The sequence below is a fragment of the Seriola dumerili genome, unplaced genomic scaffold (genome assembly GCF_002260705.1).
Source record: "Seriola dumerili isolate Sdu_G_001 unplaced genomic scaffold, Sdu_1.0 BDQW01000138.1, whole genome shotgun sequence".
Lineage (NCBI taxonomy): Eukaryota > Metazoa > Chordata > Actinopteri > Carangiformes > Carangidae > Seriola > Seriola dumerili.
The window spans coordinates 9,574,973-9,597,595 of NW_019174393.1; the positions used below are offsets into that span (position 1 = coordinate 9,574,973).

The following is a 22,623-nucleotide window of genomic DNA, read 5'->3' on the forward strand; positions in this document are numbered from 1 at the left end:
ACAGACATATGATAAACAGCAATATGAGGTTTTTTTGTTATCAGCCTCATGTTAAAAAATCTGCACGAAAAATCAAAATAAAACATAAGCCATCTCACACATGTGAGACAGGCTAAATCAAAAATTGTAGTGATCTTGTTGCCATTATATGCGGCCGCCTCTTTTCAATGACCTCTGAAATGAAGTCACCATCCAAACCCATCCGTGTAGAGAAATTGGCTTTTTTACCCTATGCACGAAAGGGTTAATAATCAACAGGTTGCATGGTAAATTGCTCTTTGTTACTCTTTGTTGTGTAAATAAGTATAATTGGTTTTTCATTTTTATTTTGGATGTTTAGTGGCACAAACTGAAAACCTAACATTAACACATTATCACATTATCACATTAAAACGCTGCTATGGTGAAGATGGTAGCTAATGGTTGCCTATTAATACATCCAGCAGATACAGAGCACCGTTGGCATTCGTTTGAATTAATGATGAATGACGACTAACGAATATAAATCCACTATTCACCCCTCCTTTTAGCTCTGCTCTGGACACCCCCAGCTCCAGAGGGAAATATCTCAGATAGATTCTTAGCTGCTAAATGATCCCCTATGTTCAGCAGCTATGCTGCAGGTTGCACTCATAACATTCCACAAGCTCACATTACTCTCATACATTGGTTACTAATGTTTCTCCTCTGAATGGCTGGTCTATTTAAATGCAAGCGACACAACAGAAAAAGGAAAATAGGAGAAAGTTAGAGAGATGGTAACTTAACTCCCTGGTTACCTAGCAACCACTTATAAAACACAGCCAGAAAAACCTTAGCCCAGCCAGATTGCTTGGCTGGGACTTCCTGTTTTTAATGAATGCCCAGTTGCACTTGGGAAAAAACAGAAAGGTGGGAGTACGTCTCAACAAACACTAAAACCTGCAGCTAGTGCAAGAATCTCTGAGCAGCCATCTCAAAAACAGTCTTTATGTACTCTCCCTCTATGGACTGGTATTCCAACCACAAATACATACCAGATTACACCGGCTATACAGGGATGTTAAGTGGAACTAGGGGAAAAATAAAAGTCCAGATGTGTTTTGATGCACTATATAGAGATAGAAACATGTTATCAGCAGCAGTACCAACCATCGGTTTTCCCCCCGCACCAGCCATAGTCTGTCCTCTTTTGATACACTGAAAAGCAAATGATACTGGAACATGGATATTGAACCCTGCTATCTTTCTGTGGTCAAAATAAAAAGCAGTCATTTCAACATATCTGGATGGGGTGGATACTCAGATCAGATCCACATCCAAAAATAAACTGTGTGTTTTGCTTACTGGAAGAAAAGTGGTCCATTACAGATTAAATACCTGTAGTCATCTGCCACATCATTAATGTAACCTTATCCGCTTTATATGTCCATTTGCTTGGCAGCTGCTGATGCTGACAATACTTAATTTCTCATCATACTGAAACCTCATCTACTGACTCATTTCATTCCTAATTTAATATGAAAGCATGAAAAAAACATGATTAATATATATTTACTTGCTAAAAGACAAAACCCAACTGATACTTTCTCATTTATCCTGGAAGCATGTCAAGATTTTTGTCTGAAAAAAAATCAATTGTCCATCAAACATTACATGTGCCACAGCTGTCCCTGCATTGTGAAAAATTCAACCATACTGCTGTATATTGCTTTATAATTATAATCAAGGCCTAGAATTGTTCCTTCAGAGCTGAAAATAGCAGCACAGTGAAAGAGATTAAAAAGTGACAGTGAAAAAAAAAACTGGATCAGAACTTCTCAGTGTTTGATCATGAAAAGACTTTTGCTACAATAGGAAGCTGAATTGGGGAAAAAGGGGCTTTTGAAGACAATCACATAATGAGACAACAAAAAGACAGATAAACAGGCACATACACACACACACAAAGACGCAGACACACACTCACACAGTCGGGGCTGTAGACACTTTTGCTAGTATGTTGCTGATTGAGGCTGATTGAGTGTGAGCGAGTGCACTGGCATGGGGCCAACAGTTTTGGGGAAATTACCAATATGAGTGGCACATCGCCTATCAGCTTTTCCTGGGACAAGATGCCTGCAATACACACACATACACAGACACACACACACACAGACACACATGCAGAGCTTCTTCTGTGACAGAGGGAGGAGATAGGAGAGACAACAGATAAAAGCCTGAACTGTGGCGCATTTCAAAGTGAACAATTCCTCAGTTTTCATCAGACGTTTCATAATTGGGTTCCCTTATTCTCTGTCTGAGAGATAAATGACAGTTAGTTGGTGGGTTTGATTCAAAGTGCGAAATGAGCAGTTGATTGGGCAATAATGGACTAAAAATAAGACTACCCAAATGCATTTTAGACTCTTGAAGTAATGTTAAAAATGCTTGTTGTGCCACTTTAATCATTCGTGCGTGAACAATTGGAGCTCTCAGGGTGTTCAAGCAGATAAACTCAAGTATAACATGTTTCAGTCTGTGTTTGACTCCGATTTGTAAAAGTGAACACCCCCCCCCACTCTATAACCTTCACTTACTCTCTAGACATGAGACAGAGTAAGATATAGAGAAGAAATGAGAGAGACCACCTCCTCAAAAACAGTGGGAGTGAGCGACGTCCTCTGGGGGGGGTGGGGGGTGCACACAAGACATCTTTGGTTCTTGCGGAAGCTTGCTGGCATCTGCTCAGTGTTCCAGAACGACAGCTAATTCTGTTACAGGAGGTATAAACAGTTCTGTTCTGCGTCCTTATCGCAAACACAGACCCAGGACGTCGGCCGCTGTCGTCATCGTTGTATAACACTTTGGATGCAACAGACAAAGAGCAAGGCAACAGAGAGGAGAGAGAGAGAGAGAGAAGGGTGTGTAGGATGTGTTGGGAGAACAGAGAACAGTGATACATCGCTGATGAATATTTTAAAGGGCCCTCTGTTATGTGAACAGGAAGAAAATGAAGACACTTTTTTCGCTATGGTACAGCGGTAGCAAAGGGATCTTACAGAAATCAGGACATGAGGACACACTGAGACTTATTCCCAAGGAGGAGAAGAGTTTAACTCCATCTTTCAAAAGAAAACCTCACTTTCATTTCTGAAGAGAAGTAAAGCCAGTGTGGTGATGAAAAATAATACAAGTACAGTATGTTGAGTTAAGTATTCACGTTCAAATTTTTCTTCCTGCCAAAACCCTCTTAACCACAAATACCTCTTACCCTCGTTTAAAAAAAAAAAAATCTTCTTAATGAAGAATGGGAAATTCAGATATGCATTTTTTTTTTGTTAATTCAAAATATGTTCTTAAAGGGGCACCTCACTAATAAAGATCAGTTTAGTCACAGCTTGAGCCTGGAGACTTATAAGAGATGGCTTGTGCTAAAAGCTGGAGGTGTGGAGTTTGTCTGAATTGGGGATTTACCAGGCAGCAAAAGTCCAATGAATTGCATTGCATTATGGAAATTGTAATATTCAGTGACTTTGGAGTTCGACCCGTATTGTTGGAATCCTTCTGCCTCTGCTGTGTCAGTTTTGACTCTTCTTTTTTTAAATCTGTCTTTAAAGTCCCTCAATTTTCTGGAAGAGCAACATCAAATTGCTGGCAAAACCCTTTTAACTGTAATTATATTCATGGCAACAAACCTTTGGCATGGAGGCAGAAGGCTGGATTATTTCTTTGCTTTGGCTTATAAAGAGTTCTGTTTGTCTGTCAAGTGAAGCAATGAAATATTAAAGATGATGCCACTCTAACACTCAACTTTCCTTTGGTATATAAAATAGTTAATACACACAAGAAATCAACACAACAGTAATAGTACATTTAGGATTTTAATATACAGTTTTCAAGATAGAAGTTCTTTGATAAACAAAGGGACGGTTTTTGGCTATATAAAAAGCTATTTAGAAACCAGTGACTAGACTTAGAGACAATAGTGGCCGTGTGCTTACATTTTCAGGTATCAAATACAGACACATTTTGCTCAGAGTGAAGAGGATACTCACAAAGTTCAGAATAAACGTCTCACTGACTGATTTACAAGAATCACTTCATCAATAGTTTGAACCACGTTACTACACACGGAGCCATTTAGAATGAGCTATACTTCCAGAAATATGCAGAAAAAAGATAATTAGAATTAGGAGGTCAGTTTACACACAAGTCCCATCAAAAAAAAAATGAAAATAAAATAAATGGGTGGGAATTCCAAAGTGATTTAACAGAGAAAAAGTCAGTTTGTGCTAGGGCATATACACTATAATCTCTGGACGGGTTTACACATTGGCCCACAACAGCCTGATAGTGATGGTAATAAAAAGAGTTGTCAAAAAGGCTGCAGGGCATTGTGTTACAGAGCTGCTGTGTTGTTGCCCATTTCCTCTATTAACATGAAGAACTGCAGGCAGCGCCAACCAGAGGCTACATCCACCTGGATCTCTTAGAGCTCATAAACTGGAGTTGATTTGAGCCAAAGGGCTGCTGCCTCGAGCTGGGGCAGGGAAAAAAAAAAAAACCCTTTATCCACAGTTTCTCTCCATAGTGTACACATATGTTTTGAGCGTGACTGGCCCTGGCTTTCGTCAAACCTTTTTATGATTTATAGCAATATTCCCGTCACTGTATTGATGGAGCTGAGAGCAAACTGACCTCCACGCTGAGAGAGACACCCAGAGATAGTGTGCTACTACCACAAGAGCACAAGAGACAGACAAAGAGAAGGTGTTTGGCAGTGCAGAATCGTACGTAAAAGATTCATCGCAATATACAGTATACCAGTGAACATCACACCTGGGTCATCACAGAGTTCACCACCTTGTAATCTCTCTTCTTTTTTTTCTTTTTTTTCTTTAAATTGAGTTTAACGAACAAACAAAAGGCTTGTAAGAGTCATTTTCGTCAATCCTCTTCATACGTCTGCCATAACACCGGATGCTACCAAATGTTTGGGCTTTTCAGTTTTCAGTATAATTTCAATTACCTGCGTTGTGATGAAGTGACATCGTGGTTTGAACCATGTTTTAACCCAGGTCTGATTAGTAGGATTAAGAAAACAGATTTACAGTACAATACACTTGTAAATTTATACACTGTGAAAAACATTTCATTGGTTCTCCTTAAAAACCCAAGTAATGAAACTGCAAAGGGTATAAGAGGTGAAGAATTTGCTGTTTGCTAAGCCCTGAACTCCTTAGTTACTGTTGCTATGCCTGTGGAGTTTTCTGTTATGATAAAAGTGGAAGATTTTCTTAGTAATTACTGCCAGAATGGATCCTTCATGTAGACAAAGGCAGCCTCTTATGGCAACTGATGAGTTTGTCGGCTGCACTAACTCGTGTCGCTGGAGGATTTTCTTAGTTGTAGCTAGCTAGCTAACTGAGATAACATTAACAGACTCATTTGAAAACAAGAACCCTGTTAAAGGGTCTGAAATATAGAAGAGTGAGGCTAATGCTGCATGTACCTTGCATAAAGTCAGAATTCCCACAAGCTGATGATCCATGTAGACATCCTGAAACAACACTGTTGCTGGGTAGGACTACGTCCTCCTAGTATTGTAAATATGATAAGAAATAATGTATCATCAGAATATTATTGAACATAACAGTGTTGTCTGCTTAGATACTTATTTGTTTTTTCTAAGCAGTATATTTTCACTTTTAACGTTATCAGTGAAAAGGATGAGGACTTACTGATGAGTCAGTGTAACACTATCTAAGCTAACAATGACTGGTGTTGCTGGAGTATCAGCTTACCCAAAAGAGGAGAACAGAGCTGCTAACATTTCCCTAAATTCTGATATCATCCAGGATCGGGTTCCACACAGTGCGGAAATACTACGTATTATGTTCACTAGAAAACAGGCCTTTGCTCATGGCACCACTTTGGAATGTGGAGTTATCCTGAACTCGACAGACCAGCCGCCCCTAACAGGCTACAGTAGCTGAGCTAAGACTGGACAGTCGTTCAGGAGAGGGAGTCAGCAAACGGTCTGTTACCGTCTTTCCTTTGATTTGATTTACATACTGTAGTCATGGTAGCACTTTGTTTTACAGTTCAGGAATCATCAAAAAAAAAAAAAAAAAATGAAATATCTACTTTTTATTTACTATGAACTTTGCAGTGACTATTGGTACAAATATATAATTCCACTTATATTTACAGTCCAGCACTTACTAGTATTTACAGTGGTATTATGCAGTATTGGCACTTTTTTTTTTTTTTTTATAAGTAAATAATATGGTGTAATTATCTAGTAAATGGTTGATAGTTACTGTCATTGTTAACATGTTACATAACAGAACTTACTGCCACTAATTATATTTCTGTACCAATGTAATAAAAATATGTAGCTACTAATTAATTATTACATCTATTAAAGTATAACTCTACAATGTTAATTACTTTTATTTATCAGTCTTTACTAGTGATCTATTAAACACTACTTACGTAATTACTGTACGGTAAAATAAAGTGCCACCACACTTGTAGTGTAATCTGTCAAGTGTCATTCTTCCTAAAGGCATTATTTATACTCAAAGATTCAGGCGATCTCTTCAAACTGTCTGTGGCTCAGTGAAACTCTACATTGATTTTTTTTTCTCCTTTACCTCACTGTTGTTGATGTATTCCACAGTCGCAGATAACTGTGATCTGTCTTCCTGACCAGAAACAGCCCCAAGCTCAATTACTTGTGATTCTAAGTCGAACCGATGGATTTGTTGTTTACAGCGCATTCATCATAAGAGCACCAAAGAAAGTGTACAGTATATATACAGCCCAAAGTGTAAGGCGTAACATGATACAACAGTGTAGTGCAGATATTCATTTTCAGTCCAGTTCACGCCGAGTCCGTCCCTTTCGATTATATTCTACGGTGTTATGTTCCATTACTTTCAACTCTATTCATATTCACTTCATTCAATTGAATCTGTAGTGTTTCATCTGATTCCATTCCGCTCCATTCAACTCTAATGTGATTTCAATTAGTCCATTCCAAACCATTTAATTCCACTCAAGTCCACGTTGTTGTTCTCTGAGACCAGCCCAGTTATGTTTGAGTCAACTGGATATTTTTCACTATACAGTGTTGTGTACATTTGGATTCTCCAATGCAATATATCTTCTTTGTGTTTTCCTCTTGCAAACTGTCATTACTGCTGAGACGCCCTGCGCTAGTTTAATTATCAGAAGCCTTGTTCCCATGTGTGCACCATTATATGAACTGCACATTGCAGCTGATGTAGTCTGTAAACCGAGTCCTGTACATCTATAGGCAGTGTCAGCCCACTGGATGAATGATGTGTTTAAATTATTGTACAAGGTCGCTTTGATTAATTAGCTTAGTCCCCATAATTTCACTAGTGACACATTTGGAAGGTGATTGGCATTGATTATTTCTCCCCTTAGATTCGCAGCACAGTTTCCCATACATAAATATTATTTATGGTGGCCAAACACATTTATAATCACAAACTGTTTTGTTAATTTTAAGAGAATTCATTATGATTATTCTGTACAATCATTTGTACGTTGTACAGTATAAATATTATTACCTTGACCTGTCACTAAAAGCATGAGGCCAGCAGTTTTTTTTCTGTTTAGTTTTTCTGCCTCAGAATCAGCTGAATTAAAATAAAATTAACTTGATTCAAACCTCTTGTGAGGAACCAGACATCAGACAGGTTAAAAGACCACCCCAACTGTTCAAAGATATTTAGGCATACAAGGTCTACACAAGGGAGGTTTGTAAGGTTTCAGGCAGGATTGCTAAAAATATGTACTGACCCTGTTTTAAGAGCACCCCAGGGCATGAGGGAAAAGAAGATTTTGCTTTTTGTCAGCTTTCCTGGGAGATGAGGGTTACACAGTTACTGCAAACATACAGTATTATTGTAAGGACTGAAAGTTGAGGACATAGGACACTGGCTGAACATGATTATTCAGTGTCCAACTCCCTTCATGCACTCGTTTAAAAATGTGACCAGACCAGGTAAGGCAGATGTCTCCTAGCCAAGTGTGAGAACTACTAGCCACAGGCAGATAGCAGGCTAGTGAACTCTCCATCCCTAATGAGGAATGTCAGTTTAGCAGTTGGAGCCGGCAGGTGTGTAGTTACTCAGCTCCCTGCGGATGGTGCTGAACGGCGACAGCTCCAGCTCGGTGGTGCACTCGTGTTCGTTATCGTCGCTGGCCGTGGCCGAGGACGGCGCGTTGTTACAGCAGCAGCAGCAACAGCAGCAGTCTAGGAAGGCCCTGCCCAGCGGGCGACACAGGAGCAGCAGCAGCGCTGGCGTCACGGCGGCCCGACAGAAGAGCAGCAGTTGGGAGAGAAGATGGAGCACGGACATGGTGTGCTCAGGAACACCGGCCGCCATGTACGCAGAAACTATGTTGCAGATGTTCTCAGGCACCACGCACGCACCGTAGACGATCGCCAGCGCCACAACGGTGCAGTTCATCTGGCTCTCCAGCCGGATCTGCTTCTTGTTGCTGCGCACGCTGGCCTGCTCTGCACGCCGGATCTTGCGCGCCGTTACCAATGAGCACCCAATGGTGAAGAGGGTGGGCAAGCAAAAGTAGCAGCCGAAGCACCACCACAGCCGAGCGCCCTCGTAGGTCAGGCCCAGCACGTAGAGCATGTCAGGAAGTGAGGTGGATATCCTGATGATGCAGCGTTCAACAGGAGGCTCGTCCGGCATTCCTGTGTCTTCTGCCACCAGCTGACGAATGAGGAGCTCCGGGAGAGCCAAGAGAAGAGCACCGATCCAGATGACGGCTAGCTTGGCAGTAGTAGATGTGCAGTTCTCGATCATCTCATAGTACATCTGGACGTTGGTGGCTGCACGGAAGCGGTCGATGCACAGGGCGCACAAGGTGAAGGTGGTCACACCCAAAGACGCCACCTGAAGAAACAAGCAGAAATCATTCATCAGGATTAAAAAGTTAATTTAATCATTGAGCACAATCAAACTACAGGCATTTTCTCTTGGCGGGTTGCAGAGACTCTTTAAAGATAGACTCCCCCACTGCATCATGGTGCTGCAAGAAAATACGCATATGTACTGGTGATAATCTATAACCATTTCAACTGACGGATGAGAAATACTGACGTGACACTGTTCCAAGTTGCAGTCAAGGTTGTCAGGTCCCTGGTCTTAAATACTAGGAACTAACAATATTATCCCCAGTGCAGAAAATGTCTGACACTGTTAAAGTCAGCCACCACACAGTAATGGCATTGGCCTTTAGGTGCGCACGACACTGGTGTAATTACAAGCAATGGGGCAATAGGAGCACAATGGAAAGCTATAAGCTGCTATCAACACAGTGTGGCATCCCTGAATGTGCATGTGTAGCACGTAGCGGCTGAGAGGGTGGATTAAACGCTGTCATCACTGCGTTCACTAAATCAAATGTATTTTTACACCCTCTATTCAATGACAGTTTTACTAATTAACCAAATTTCTAAACATTCCACTGGTTTGCTGTTAATGTCTCACTCAAACCTTCTTGTAGCAGCTAATTACCTGGCATAGCCTCCACGTTCTCCATATATAAACTCTGCAAATTGTCAGCGAGCGCACAAATTTCCTCAGCATGAGAAAGCATCTGTTGGATTAACAGTCATTTTGGCAGAGTGGGCACCCTGCAAAAATATGCCTCTGCAGCTGGAGTGTGTGTGCGTGTGTGTGTGTGTGTGTGTGTGTGTGTGCACTTGTGTCCTTACATGAACCAGTTTCTTCCATGATTTCAGTACCAAATCTGCCAGAGCTGCCACTGATCCCCACCCATCGTCCACCCTGTCTCACCTTGTCTCTCACTTTTTTTATCTTCTCCCCTTTCACCTCCTCTCCTCGCCCTGTGTTCCCCTCTGTTCTCCCCTCCTCACTTTCCTCCCACGATTCCTCCCTTCATATCAGATTTAATTACAACAGCCAGCTTCCCAGATGGCCCCAGTGAGCCGCGGCTTTAGTGCTCTAAACACATACTTCCTGGACAGATATAGATGTACACACACTGCAAGATGTTCTGTGTGTTGAAGTCTGACACACACACACACACACACACATACACATACTGTATATACACACACTGACCCTCTGACACACACGGAGGTCATAACTAGGCTAATGAAGGGCGACCACATGGAACAGTGAGGGGTAAGTGGGGTAGACAAACTGCCCACGGACTCCAGCTCTCTGTGTGATCAATGTGACTGCGTTTCAGACCAGGACGGTTTATTATCTGCCATCACGCCACAATCTTGTAACTATAATTTTAATGAATTGTTTTGAAATGTAGCCAAAGCTCAGCAGTCTTTATTCATTAAACTTTTAAGCGATGCATATTTTTTCAGAGCAATGTGAAATTAATATAAGCCAAAAAATATTTATGTGAGTGGTTTATTCAAAATGGACAGATTTATCTGTTAGGTAGTTTGGGCAGGTGTCAAAATTTGAGTACCCTTGGCAGATGTTGTCATCTTACAGTTAGTTACAAATGCTTGGAAAGCCAGGCGCTGAAAATCAAATATATGCAGGAGACTGTGCAGCAGTCTTGAGCTAAGCCTATTTTCATCAATGTCTACAGGTGTTGTTTACTGGTGTAAACAACAGAAAAGGTAAATTATGAAGAGCTCAGTTAAAAAGTCAGTCATGCTCATGTAAAGTTGCAAGGATTTGCATATGTTTGGATTGCACTAGCTACAAAAATCTTCCATTGCAGAAGAGAGAGGTTTTCCCAAAAGAACTGTCCCAAAAACCTTTGGAGCACATGCACTGGAAACTAAGCATAAAGTCATACATTAATGAAGGTACAATACAGAAATCAGTTTGTAGAGGCATTACAGTAAACGCACTCATATTACCACTATTTTTATTATTTTGGCAAAGGTCAAAATCCAATCCAATCAAATTAATACCAGTCTAAAAGTGATATCCCAATAGTGACGAGATCTCCCTTATTGAATCCTTTATTGTATTTTTCATTTGTTTATTTAAAAAAGAGTCTGATAACCTGATAACATATACACAAACCTGTTTGATAGTTGATTACTGTTTCTGCTAGTGTCAGGGTTGTTTATCAGGTAACTGGTCCCTAAATCAATCAATAAAATGGAGCAATTCTTTTATTCACTTCATTAGAAGAAGCTAAATTCTTAAATATCAAGTTGAAATTTGTTCTGTTACTTCACTGAGCAAAAAAAAAAAAATCTTTTTATGGACAATTATCTTCATTTTCCACCAAACTACTTAAAAAGATTTGATAAGGAATTCAGATTAAATAAAATGTTATCAATCCCCATCCCTACATCCCAAATATATTTTTGGCCTCTGATAGTTTTCTGTTCAATACTGACTGTTTAACATGCAAATCTGATATTCCTATATGACTTTAATGTTTTTTTTAGATTTTTTTTTTTAAATGATTCGTAGTTTGTTTTGTGTAATATCCATGACATGATCTCTAGCTCTTATGGCACTAAAGTTTAAACAGCATTTTGACAGCCTCATCTTGGCTCCAGTATGAACAAAACACAAACCAAAAAAAAAAAAAAAAAGCACCTTTCATCTGCAACATGTTGCTGAAATAGACCCAGAGCAACTCTGCTCACTTCATTCTCTGACTCATCTGTCAGTGTGGATACCATTCACTGAAATTGCTGTCTGCTATTTATTTCTCTATCCCACTCCACGGTTTACACACTATAATGCTGCGTGTTAGGGATATATTTGAGCGTTTTAACTCAGAACAACGAGGTGTGTTTGACAGCTGCTGGATCAGACAGACCTGGCCTTGTGTTGCCAGTCTTAACAGTTAAAAATACCTTTATTTTCCCATGTACATTGGCCCATCATCCTTTTACTTTAATAGTTAAAGAAGCATCATATCAGGCTCTCCGTGTGACCCACTTTTTTCTCCATGCACACCAAACACACCTTTATTCCCCTATGTGATGGCTGTATGCGAACACACATAAACCCTCAGCACACATGGACAGGTGCTTGCACATGGTGAATATTTCATGGCTTGAACAACAGGGTTGGAGTGGCTATAAAGGCTGTCATGGAGGACCAGGAAACCCAGCTTTGATCAGTGTGTCGGGGCGGGGAGCAAGGGCAGGGTGAACAAGCATAGCTTTGTACTGGAGGGGAGATGAGAGAGAGAGAGTACAAGAGTCAGGCCTGGTGCGGTGATGAAGGTCTTTGTGTGTGTTTGTGGAAGGGGGTTATGCAAATGAGGGAATGAGAAACAGGGACAGAAGAAGAATGGAAAGGGAAGAAGAAGAAGAAAGTAACGAGTGAGTGGGAGAAACTGAGAATGAGAGAAAGAGAAAGAACCAACAGAGTGAGAGTGAATAGAGAACAATAGCAGGGGAACACATCAGTGAGATAGAGACAGCCCAAAGTGACAGGAAGAGAGAAATAAGCCATGACTTGTTCAGAATGATTAACAATGTTAATGTGGCATTTCTTCCAAACAGCAGCCTTGACCCTGTCATGTTCACTTTACCTGCTGGAGAGATAACAGGCCTGCTAGCCTTGGGGCTGGAAATGGTGCTTCTAAAATATTATCATTTAAATCTTATTACTAATTTAAAGCAGTAATGCAATAATGTGGGAAAAAACACAAGATAATGATTTTCTACTTTTTGTGGTTTCAATGCCCCACTCCCCCTTTAAGGGAATATTTTCCTTCTTGCTGAGAGTTAGGTGAGAGGACCGATACTACTCTCAAGCCTGTATGGTTAACAGAAGGCTACAGCCAGCTAGCTTAGCTTAGCTTAGCGGAGGGGTTTTATAGGAAATGGTCTAACCATAAATATTTGTATAACTATAAACTGTTCTTTTTAAACTACAGTGTGGATTTTTCTGAGACAGGCTAGCGGTTCCCCCCTGTTTCCAGTCTTTATGCTAAGCTAAGCTAAACAGCTGCTGGTTGTTGTATATTTGTTGTACAGACATGAGAGTGGTATTGCTCTTCTTGTCTAACTCTTGGCAAGAAAGTGAAGTTTGAATAATTCCCTAAATGTCAAAGCAGTCCTTCAATATCTGACTTGATATCTGAAAATTGTGTGTGCTATAATTAGAAATATTCCCTTTGACCTTCTAAAGTTATCAGGTCAAATTTCAAAAACACCTGTCATAAACTGACTATATACAACTTGTAAAGTAGCTCAGTACAGTTTTTCCACATCATATCATCTACGTGTTATCAACCTTGGATTTCAAGGGCTCAAAAAGGGAAGAAAGGGGGGAAAAAAAGGCCTTTCATCCTCAACACATGTTTCAGGTTCGGGCCATCTCTGTGCGCAGCAGGTGAGAAAGACATTTTCCCCCAGTGCTGTTTTTAATAACGGCCCATTAACTTCTTGATTAAAGGTCCTGTGAGCTGGTGGCACAAAGGCCTCGTGTTTATTAATTGGGTCTTAACAAGTGCTGGTGGAGCCTGTGCGGCCATACTGTGACGACAGCCACTGTCAGGGATAATGGGTGTTATCTGGTGATGAATGGGCTAATGTGCAGACACAACAACACACACCTACACATACTGTCTCCTAGTAATGAGCCAGGAAGACAAAGGGTTATTTCGGCTGCAGTCCTTTTTCTAGGCTGAGTGTGTGACCCAGTGCAGGCTCCGGCAGACCATAACTCTAACCAGAGACCCCGCCAGTGACAGCCACCATCCGTCTAACAGCTGTGATGTGTGCCTGGGAGAGAGAAACAAGTGCTGTGGGTTGGCATGCTCAGCCATATGTGAGCGAGTGTGTGTGTCTGAGCATGTCTGCATTTATGCATAATTATTAAAATTTATATTTATTCTGGGTTTGTGTATATGACAAGTGAGGATGGTGCATACATGAGCGTGTGTGTCTATGTGTGGGGTTATGGCTGACAGACTGGCTGAGTCCGTCCTTGTGGGTGGGTAGAGATTCTTCTCCGATGATGTTAGAGAATAAAACTTTAAAAGGCCACAACTATGGGCTCAAATGGGTCCAAAAGATTTTAAGCTTGTGCAGTGATTTTCACAAATAATTCTAAAGTTTTTGGTTGTTTATCAACTTTTTTTGTACCACAATGAGAAATTCAAGTTTGTTCATGTGTAGAAAAGATGTGTAATTTTGAAAAAGAGAGAGACTGTGAATAAAATCTGTGAATAAGTGATATCAGTGGTGAGGTTACACTAAGACACTGTGAAAAAAGAAGTGTTGTCGTGAATATCTGTGTACAGATACAAAGCAGTAAACTCTGTGTAAAACTCAGAGCTGAAAGCTGCAGGAGCTGAAGTGGTGGTGAAGATAACAGAACCACCTGCCCTCTGATTGGACTTTGAGTTGCTTTGAGACTGGATTGTTTTTGTCCAATCGGATGCAGGTGTAAAAATAGGTTCAAAATTTGACTGAGCTTTAGACATATGCAGATTTTCAAGGAAACACTTCTTCTTTCATCATGTCTTTGTGCAACCTCACCACTGATATCATTTGTTGACAGTCTGTCTTCATTCAGTCTCTCTTCAGCTTCAATCACACCTAGTGACTTCACTCAATGGATGGAGTTCAGTTGTAATGGAGATGGTTTAGTTGTTTTCAAATGAGATGTCCACAAGATGTGGTTGAAAGTTTCATAACATTTCCATTTAGTATCTGTTCGGGAGCTTTCAATTATATCACATGGCCTTCTTCAGCAGACAGTGGTTGCCTAGCTAGTTGTCATGGAATCAGAATTCCCTTTGTTTTCTGAGTATTTTGGCAAATACACGCTTTGCTTTCTTGAATAGCTGAAAAGGTAGATAACACTGATGTCTGTACGGTAAATATAAATCTGGAGCTAGCAGTCGCTTAGCTTAGCTTAGCACAAAGACTGGAAACTTAAAGCTCATTAATTAACATGTTATTTTTCTATTGGACAAAGGATTGACTTTGTGTACTGTTTCCAAGGTCAAGACAACATTAGTCTATTCTACTGTATTCTTTTCTATTGTATTCTATTGTATTGTATTCTATTGTATTCTCAGGCATAATTAATTCTAGCCATAGGATTCATAAATAGCACTCACAGTTTTTCCTCTTGCTCTTTTCTTTTCTTTAATTAAATTCGTAGCAACAATCAATACAGTACAGTATCCTCCTCTGTTCTGTTGCTCTCTGTGTCAGGCTTTTACAGTGTGTCTGAGGCAGTTAATTCCAGACAATAAATTCCTCTTCCATTAAATTATATCCTGACCTGTGGCAGATTTCCCCTGGACAATAAAAAATTCATTCTGCTCTCAGCGCACAGTGGCTGCTGCAAAGTCTTATTCCAGGTCATTGACTCCTGGCTAGAAGTGTTATGTTGGTGGCAACACAAAAACTCAATAGCTTTCATATTCTTTTCTGCTCTCTTCTATGAAGGCTGGCAGTATGCCGGGCCTGTTCTGTGTTGATCTGAAAGTGATACACCGTTCTTTTTCATTTTCACCAACACACCTAATCATCCAATGAATATTTCATATTTACATGGATAATTATCAATTTGGTTAATTGCATCCAACAGCAAGCCTAATCTCTGCTTCGTCTTGTTGTGTGGTCTTGTCTCATCATACAAAACACACTATCTACTCATCCACGGACAAAGAGCTGACTTCATGGACTCACCATCATGCATTATGTAGAGCCACTAATTATATACTCTGAATAATTTAAATATCTTCCAATTAACTATCATTCGCGTGCTTAATAGACGGTCTGAGAACACAAAGGGCACGAGACCAAGTGTGTGTTTAAGTTGTGTTTATGTGTTGCTACAGTGTCTATACTGTAACTGTATGGATGCACTCAGCGTATAAGCTCAATTGTGTGTGCGTGTGCCAGAATGCTTTCAAACTGTGTGTGTGTGTCTTCCCCCTGAGGCTTGCTTCTAATCACAGATAGCTGATGCAGAGAGAGAGAGAGAGAGAGAGAAGGAGAACAGCCGTGGGCAGTGATCAGTGGAGAGAAGGCCATCCCACCCATCTGGAGGATCAGCACACCCTACTGACTTTGTGTGTGTGTGTGTGTGTGTGTGTGTGTGTGTGTGTCTTCTGGCTAGATAGTTAGCTAGATAAATAGACAAAGAGCCTATGGATGAATATAGCTATATATAGTGAGAAACTGGACCTATTTTCATCGACTCTTGATATAAGAAGGAGGTGGACATCTCCAGAGCTCCATCATAAAAGTTTAGTGATAGTTATTATTTTAGGTGACTGTGGAAGTTACCATTTTTGCAACGTCGGATACTAGAAAGAAAAGTGTAATTGCGCGTGAGCTCTCCTGGGTGCGTGAAACAGCCTTATATTCCCGGGTGTCACACATCCCTGCAGAGAAAATGAATTTTGTAATTCTGATGATGTTACTTGAAAGTGTGTGTGTGTGTGTGTGTGTGTGTGTGTGGGTGCTCCCCCTGTGCGCATGTGTGAGTTGGAGCAGTGAATGTGAACGTGTCAAGCTGATGTATGTGCTGCCGTTACCACCAATTTCAGCACAATACATTCCTCTGGCCCTCTGTGGCTGCATGCAGCCATGTGCCTCTTTCTCCTTCTCTTCTCTCTCTCTCTCTCTTTCTGCCAATCTATCGCTCTGTCACTTTCTTCAGCCTCTTTCCTGCTCTGCTTCAATAGTCTGTTTCTCTCTCTCTGCCAGCTGAAGCCCACTGTACCATAGCAAAGACAGCCTACAGCTTCTGACTACAGGGTATTGTACACAGTATAGTGTATAAATGAGACACACAGACTAAAGGGATGCACACACCAAATAGTTCAGTGTTGAGTTGACTGAAAGCTGCACTATATTATGATATTTTTGTACTATAAATCAATATAAGGCATTATGGCTCAAACTATACAGCCTGTGGTGAAATGGTATATGGTGGTACTGTTAGTGGAATTGCCAATATAACACTAATGAGACAATGCGCCTTTAGGGAGTCACTAGATTTATGTCCCATGGTGATGACTGGCAATTAGCTGTAAAGGTTTTTTTTTTTTTTTAAAAACAGTCATATCTGTCTGCTAATAGGAGTGGCTGTCAGGCTGCTGCACACAGTATGTGTAGCAATTGTCAGATTATGTGTGAAAACCTCATAAATGGAAAAATCTGACTAAAGGACTGGGGATGTATGGTTTCAATTTTGTCCATATAAATATTTTTGAGATTTAAAGTGATACATTTTATACATTTTCATGCACCACACTATTGAACAGCAAGATGTATTTCGGTTACAACCATCATGATTAAAATCTTAATTAATAACATATATATATATATATATATATATATATATNTTTTTTCCAAATTTCCTCCATTTATTAAAAAAAAAAAAAAAAAAAAATCAATGTTCATGGTGATGCATGACAAAGATCCATGTAAAATTATCATTAGCGTTCACCATCCTGTACTTGCTTTTTCCACTGGTGATTTGAAAGCATCTCTTTGTGTAGGGTTAACAAGACAAAAAAGTTACAGCAGCATAGTTCTGAATGAACCCTGACAAATGACTCATTCCCCCTCTGGCTTATAAAATGCTTCCTGCTCTGGTTATGTGTGTGTATTTTAACCTACTTTCAAGACTTATCCTAATCAACTGCCAGGTGCAAAAAGCCAATTATCACCCATTAGTTTTGCCTGAATTTTCTGCTCTGTGCATCGCTGCCTGGAGGGGTCGTCTGCAGTGACAACAGCATGGAACGGGAGCGCATCTGAAATAATGCCGGCCGACTTTAGCTCAAATTTTATTTTGTGCAGCGCTCTTACAATTTTCCTGCTGTGTTTGCTCGCATCTCACACCTGAAATTGCTTTCTCTGTGAGGTATTGAAAATCCCATACTCCGTTAAACACAGAATAAAACGAGGTTTACTGAAGGCAGCACCATGGGAGACTCTCAGCGGACACTGTACCACTGTAGCCTCTGATTAAGCATGCACACGTCATGTTTGCATGAAAGTGCCTGTGTGTGTGTGTGTGTGTGTGTGTGTGTGTGTGTGTGTGTGTGTGTGTGTGTGTGTGTGTGTGNTGTGTGTGTGTGTGTGTGTGTGTGTGTGTGTGTGTGTGTGTGTGTTGCGTGTATATTCAAGCATGTGTGACTGAATATTGTGTGTCTTTATTTCAGGCCAAATGTTGATGTCTCCAGTGACTGAATTTGGGTTAAGTGAAGAATAAAGTCACTCCATAGGGTGAGTGTGTGAGTGAGTGTGTGTGTGTGTGTGTGTGTGTGTGTGTGTGTGTGTGTGTGTGTGTGTGTGTGTGTGTTTCACTGAATGTTCCACAGGGAGAGCGTGAGCCCCAGGCTGCATTACTCACGGCCTGACACATGCATGCGCACACACACAGACACACAAACATCAAAGTAAACACAGACTCTAGTGAACATGTCCTGATAGATACAGAATGCATATTCATGCTATAGTAAATGCTCAGAGACAAGTGAGTACACCCCCCCACACACACACACACACGTCTCTTGTTTTACTATACTTGTGGGGTCCCTTCATTGACATAATGCATTACCCCACCCTTACCCTTACCATCTCAACTGAGTGCACACCCCCCCCCCCTTTAAATTGGGGGGGGGGGGGGGGGTCTAGTATTTTTGTCCTTACAAAGCTGTTGGACTTCACATGTATAGCGGGCTCCCAACACACATACTGTGCAATAAGAGAAATGTGTTGGTAAGGTTATTAAATAATACCCTGTGATTTGTTCGTATGCAATAACAAACGAGTGCACATGATTATAATGTATGCTATGTGGTCAGGGTGGGTGCAACATGAACAATCATAGGCTGCAGGTAAATGCATGTATGCAACTCTTGACAGTGACCCTGCAGCTTTATAACTTTGACTAAAGCTATACCTCAGTGAAAGGTGAACGTGACCAGACTCTTAGGCTGTGAGGCTATTTTTATGTTTCTCTACTTGTGGTCTAATTTCTTGCAGAACTATCAGAGGTAGCAATCTTTAACTGAGAGCTACACACATGCATCTTAAAAAAAACAAAAAAAACAAACAAAAAAACAGAGGAAAAAAAAGAATTGCTTGGTCCTGGATCTATAAGCCAATTTCACACTGAAATTACCAACTTCAATAATGTTTCTCCCGAAACTGGTCGTCACCTCTGTCTGTGGGAATGTTTTTGAAAATGTCTTTTCAAAAAGCCAAGCCATTAATGCCTTTCATTTTTGTAAAAATCAAAGCTCAACATTGTCAAATTACCAACGCACAGAAACCTGTCATGAAGGGAATATGAGGACAATAACATACTGTTCACCTGCTCGTATTACCGCTTCATTATGTGACAGCCCTCCCTGTCTGTAGCCTTCTCTGGAGGGTGGGGTCCAAGTTGAATTGTGGTCACCTGTTGTGGCTCGCTGCCTGGCTGTAGAGGAGAAAGTCAGACTCTCTCTCTCTCTCTCTCTGTCTCTCTCTCTCTTCTGACGTCTAGTCTTTTCTCATTTTGCTGCACCACACAGTGCATCTCTCACTTACTCATGCGCCTCAGACACCACCCCGCAAGTTCATTTCGTTCCAGCTCATCTGCTGCGGCCTGATTTTATGTTGAATTTGGGTTAAGACAAACCTTCAAAATGATGTGTGTTGTCTTCCCTTGTGCCAGGTTGTGACAATGGCCATTCAAAACAAGCTTAAGACCCCTGAGCTGGAAACCCCTGCCCTGCTCTGTACAAAAGACGCTTTCGAGTGAATCTGACACTGGTGTAATTGCAGCGAGCACACAAAAGGGAAGGTATTAACATGGTGTAAACAACCTGTCTAGCATCCCTCCACTGCTGGTGAACATAGGTGTGTGAAAGACTGACAGAAAAACAAGGACAAGGAGCGACAGAGAGTGACACTGTGTGTGTGAGTGTGTGTGTGTGTGTGTGTGTGCTCCTGCAACATTTTTCATTCACTATGTAAGCACAAGGTTCAAGGGCCAGAGTGTTATAAAAAAAGAGGGTGAAAGGAAGCTACTGCCTTACATCCTGGTGTGTATTCGTGTGTGTGTGTGTGTGTGTGTGTGTGTGTGTGTGTGTGTGTGTGTGTGTGTGTGTGTGTTTTCTACATGTCTTGAGGGCTAGGTGAGGCTCCCTGTCTCTCCAGCAGCAGCAGGTGCTCTGGCTGAGGTGACATCCTATAGCGGTGGCTGTGTGCTTTCAGGCCTGTCGGGGCATTTGGACTGACACCCAACTCTTTAAGTCCATTTACACAAGCAACAGGAGTGTGAAACCTAATTTTCATAGCCTCAAGTCCAACAGATGATGTCTGCTGTCACTATAGAAGTGTGATCACATTCAGACAGGGGTGGGTGATATGTTAATGAGCCCATTTACCATCTGACATCTCTGCAGAAGGCATTGCTTCAAAGCATAATTTAAAGATCCCCAGGACAATATGAAATAACCATGCATGAAACAAAGTCAGAGCAGAATAAAAACGCAAAATTTACCTCCACATAGGGCACCACTTTGCAGGTGAACTCCCCCAGCAGCCAGGACTTGGTCAGTTCGTGGAACACCACCATGGGCAGGCAGAAGAAGATGAGCACAAAATCCCAGACAGCCAGATTAGCCAGCAGGGAGTTGGAGATGCTCTTCATGTAGTAGTTCTGGCACACGATGCACAGGATAGCGATGTTGCCCGCTATCCCCACGAGGAAAATGACCCCGGACACGCATGTGATCGCGTACGCGCCGTAAGTCTCACTCGTCACCGGGTAAAAGGGGTTCTTGATCTCGTCTCCGAAATCCTGCGAGCTGGGAGGGGTGATCGGCGTGGCGTCCCAGGGGTTCTCCTCTCTGAAAGTGAAGAACTCGGGCCTCCTGGTGAAAAGGTCAAAGGGCAGGTCGGTGGAGGTGAGGGCCAGAGGCTTGGGGATGGGTTCCCACGGCGACGCGTGAGGTTGAGCCAAGAGCACTGCGCCTTTGTTCAGCCGGTTTCTCCCCCTCTTCCAGGCTTTCTTCTGCTCGTCTTTTGTGCCTCTCTTGTGCCTGTCTCCCTCCTCGGGTCCCCCTCCTCCGTCTCCCCGGCCCATTGAGGAGGGCTTAGCCGCATTGTAGTGTCCACCTGCTGGCGTCCTCGTACTACTCAGACCGCCATTCAACTTTATCCTCTTATTATGGTGGCGCGTCAGGTCCCAATGTGAGACGGCGTTGGGATCCTCCATGGGTGTCACGGTCCTATTGAAGTCACGTTTGTTGTGTCCAATTCGCCTCGTTTCTCCTGCAATTACCCTTTTCCAGGGGTGAGTGGAGTTAAGGGTCCCTCTGGTAATTGCCCGCTGCGCCTGCAGCTCCGCCGAGGATGCACCTGTGGCATATCCCGCCGAGAGCGCACGGTCCCTGGCTTTGTTTTGATGACTCTCCCGCAGTGACCCATGGAAAGTCCTGGCAGCGTACGCGCTGGTGTTGCTGTCCTCTTTACTCCGCACTTCTCCATTATGTCTCAGAGATAAGAACACATGTGCATGGGCCAGTAACACGAATAACGTCCTAGGCTGCAGAATCTGCATGGTCCAGGAATTAGTGAGCGCAGTTTTAATCCTCACAAGTGCATCCTCATACCTCTGTGACAGCGCGGGGATACTCTTCCATTCAGTCAACACCCATGTTGGAGACAGAGCACAGAGGGGAGCTCACGGTTTCAAGTACATGGCTACATTCATGGCGTGAGCTCTGCAGACTTGTAAGTTATATCCCAAATTCGTGTGGTGCACTGTATGTGCTGCAGCTGCAATAATCTCCGAGCCTCCTCCCCGAGTCACTCCCGCGTCCAAAGTCTTGACATTACCGAGCAGGACAGCGAATCCAGAGAAGGAGCAGCAAAGAGAGGTATAGAGGGAATTGTTGCATATCCACACACACTCACACACACACACTCACAATCCGCACAGCATCCAGTTTCCAGCTGTGGGTAGTAGCATCTAAAAAGAGTGTGTATGTTGGCGCGTTAGTTCAGTGGGCTGGGTCGGCTGGCAGCAGCAGCAGCAGCAGCGTCAATGCGGTGCAGTCCGGGTAAAGCCCACTAGGTTGCGATGCACTGGAGTAGAGAGGAGAGAGAGAGTGTGACAGAGAGGGAAAGAGGAGGGGTGGAAATCGGTCGCTCCTCTCTCTGTTTCTCGTCCATTCCTCCTCATGCTTTTCTCCTCGAGGAGGACCGTGCGCTGAAAGAAAATGGACTCCCCTGGCGGCTAACCCCGATCTGTCACTCTTCATCCATCATGGAGCATCCAGCAGCCCCGGAGCACACCACGGCTGCAGCCCCCACGGCAGACAAGCCAGCCACGCCCGACAAGACGCGCTAATAAATACATTACCCAGTTTTTCATTTATACGCACAGGCGGCGCTGTGATATCGACGTAGTTGGACAACAACTAAAGCCGTTTATAACACTTACATTTATCTAATATGAAAAGAAAACTCTTTCATTTAAGGCCAGACATATTTTTATTTGCTTAAAAAAAAAAAACTTCTATTTTCAGACCAAGCATTAGACCTAAGCCTAGACTCATTGTCCCTCTCCAGCCGTGGGCCCCCTGAATCATTCACATTCACCCCTCACATCCTCAGTGCGCTGCCTGCAATCACCATCGTTTCTTAAA

The 22,623-nt window shown here is 42.1% G+C and overlaps 1 protein-coding gene across 1 annotated transcript; it reads right to left on the minus strand.

Moving 5' to 3' along the window:
- Nucleotides 1-8,096: 8,096 nt before the first annotated feature.
- Nucleotides 8,097-21,533, minus strand: LOC111224584 (prosaposin receptor GPR37-like). Its single transcript, XM_022749128.1, has 2 exons — nt 20,472-21,533; nt 8,097-8,915 (listed from the first exon to the last, which is right to left on the minus strand). Exons 1-2 carry the CDS (start codon nt 21,531-21,533, stop codon nt 8,097-8,099), a joined length of 1,881 nt encoding a protein of 626 aa, XP_022604849.1.
- Nucleotides 21,534-22,623: the final 1,090 nt, after the last annotated feature.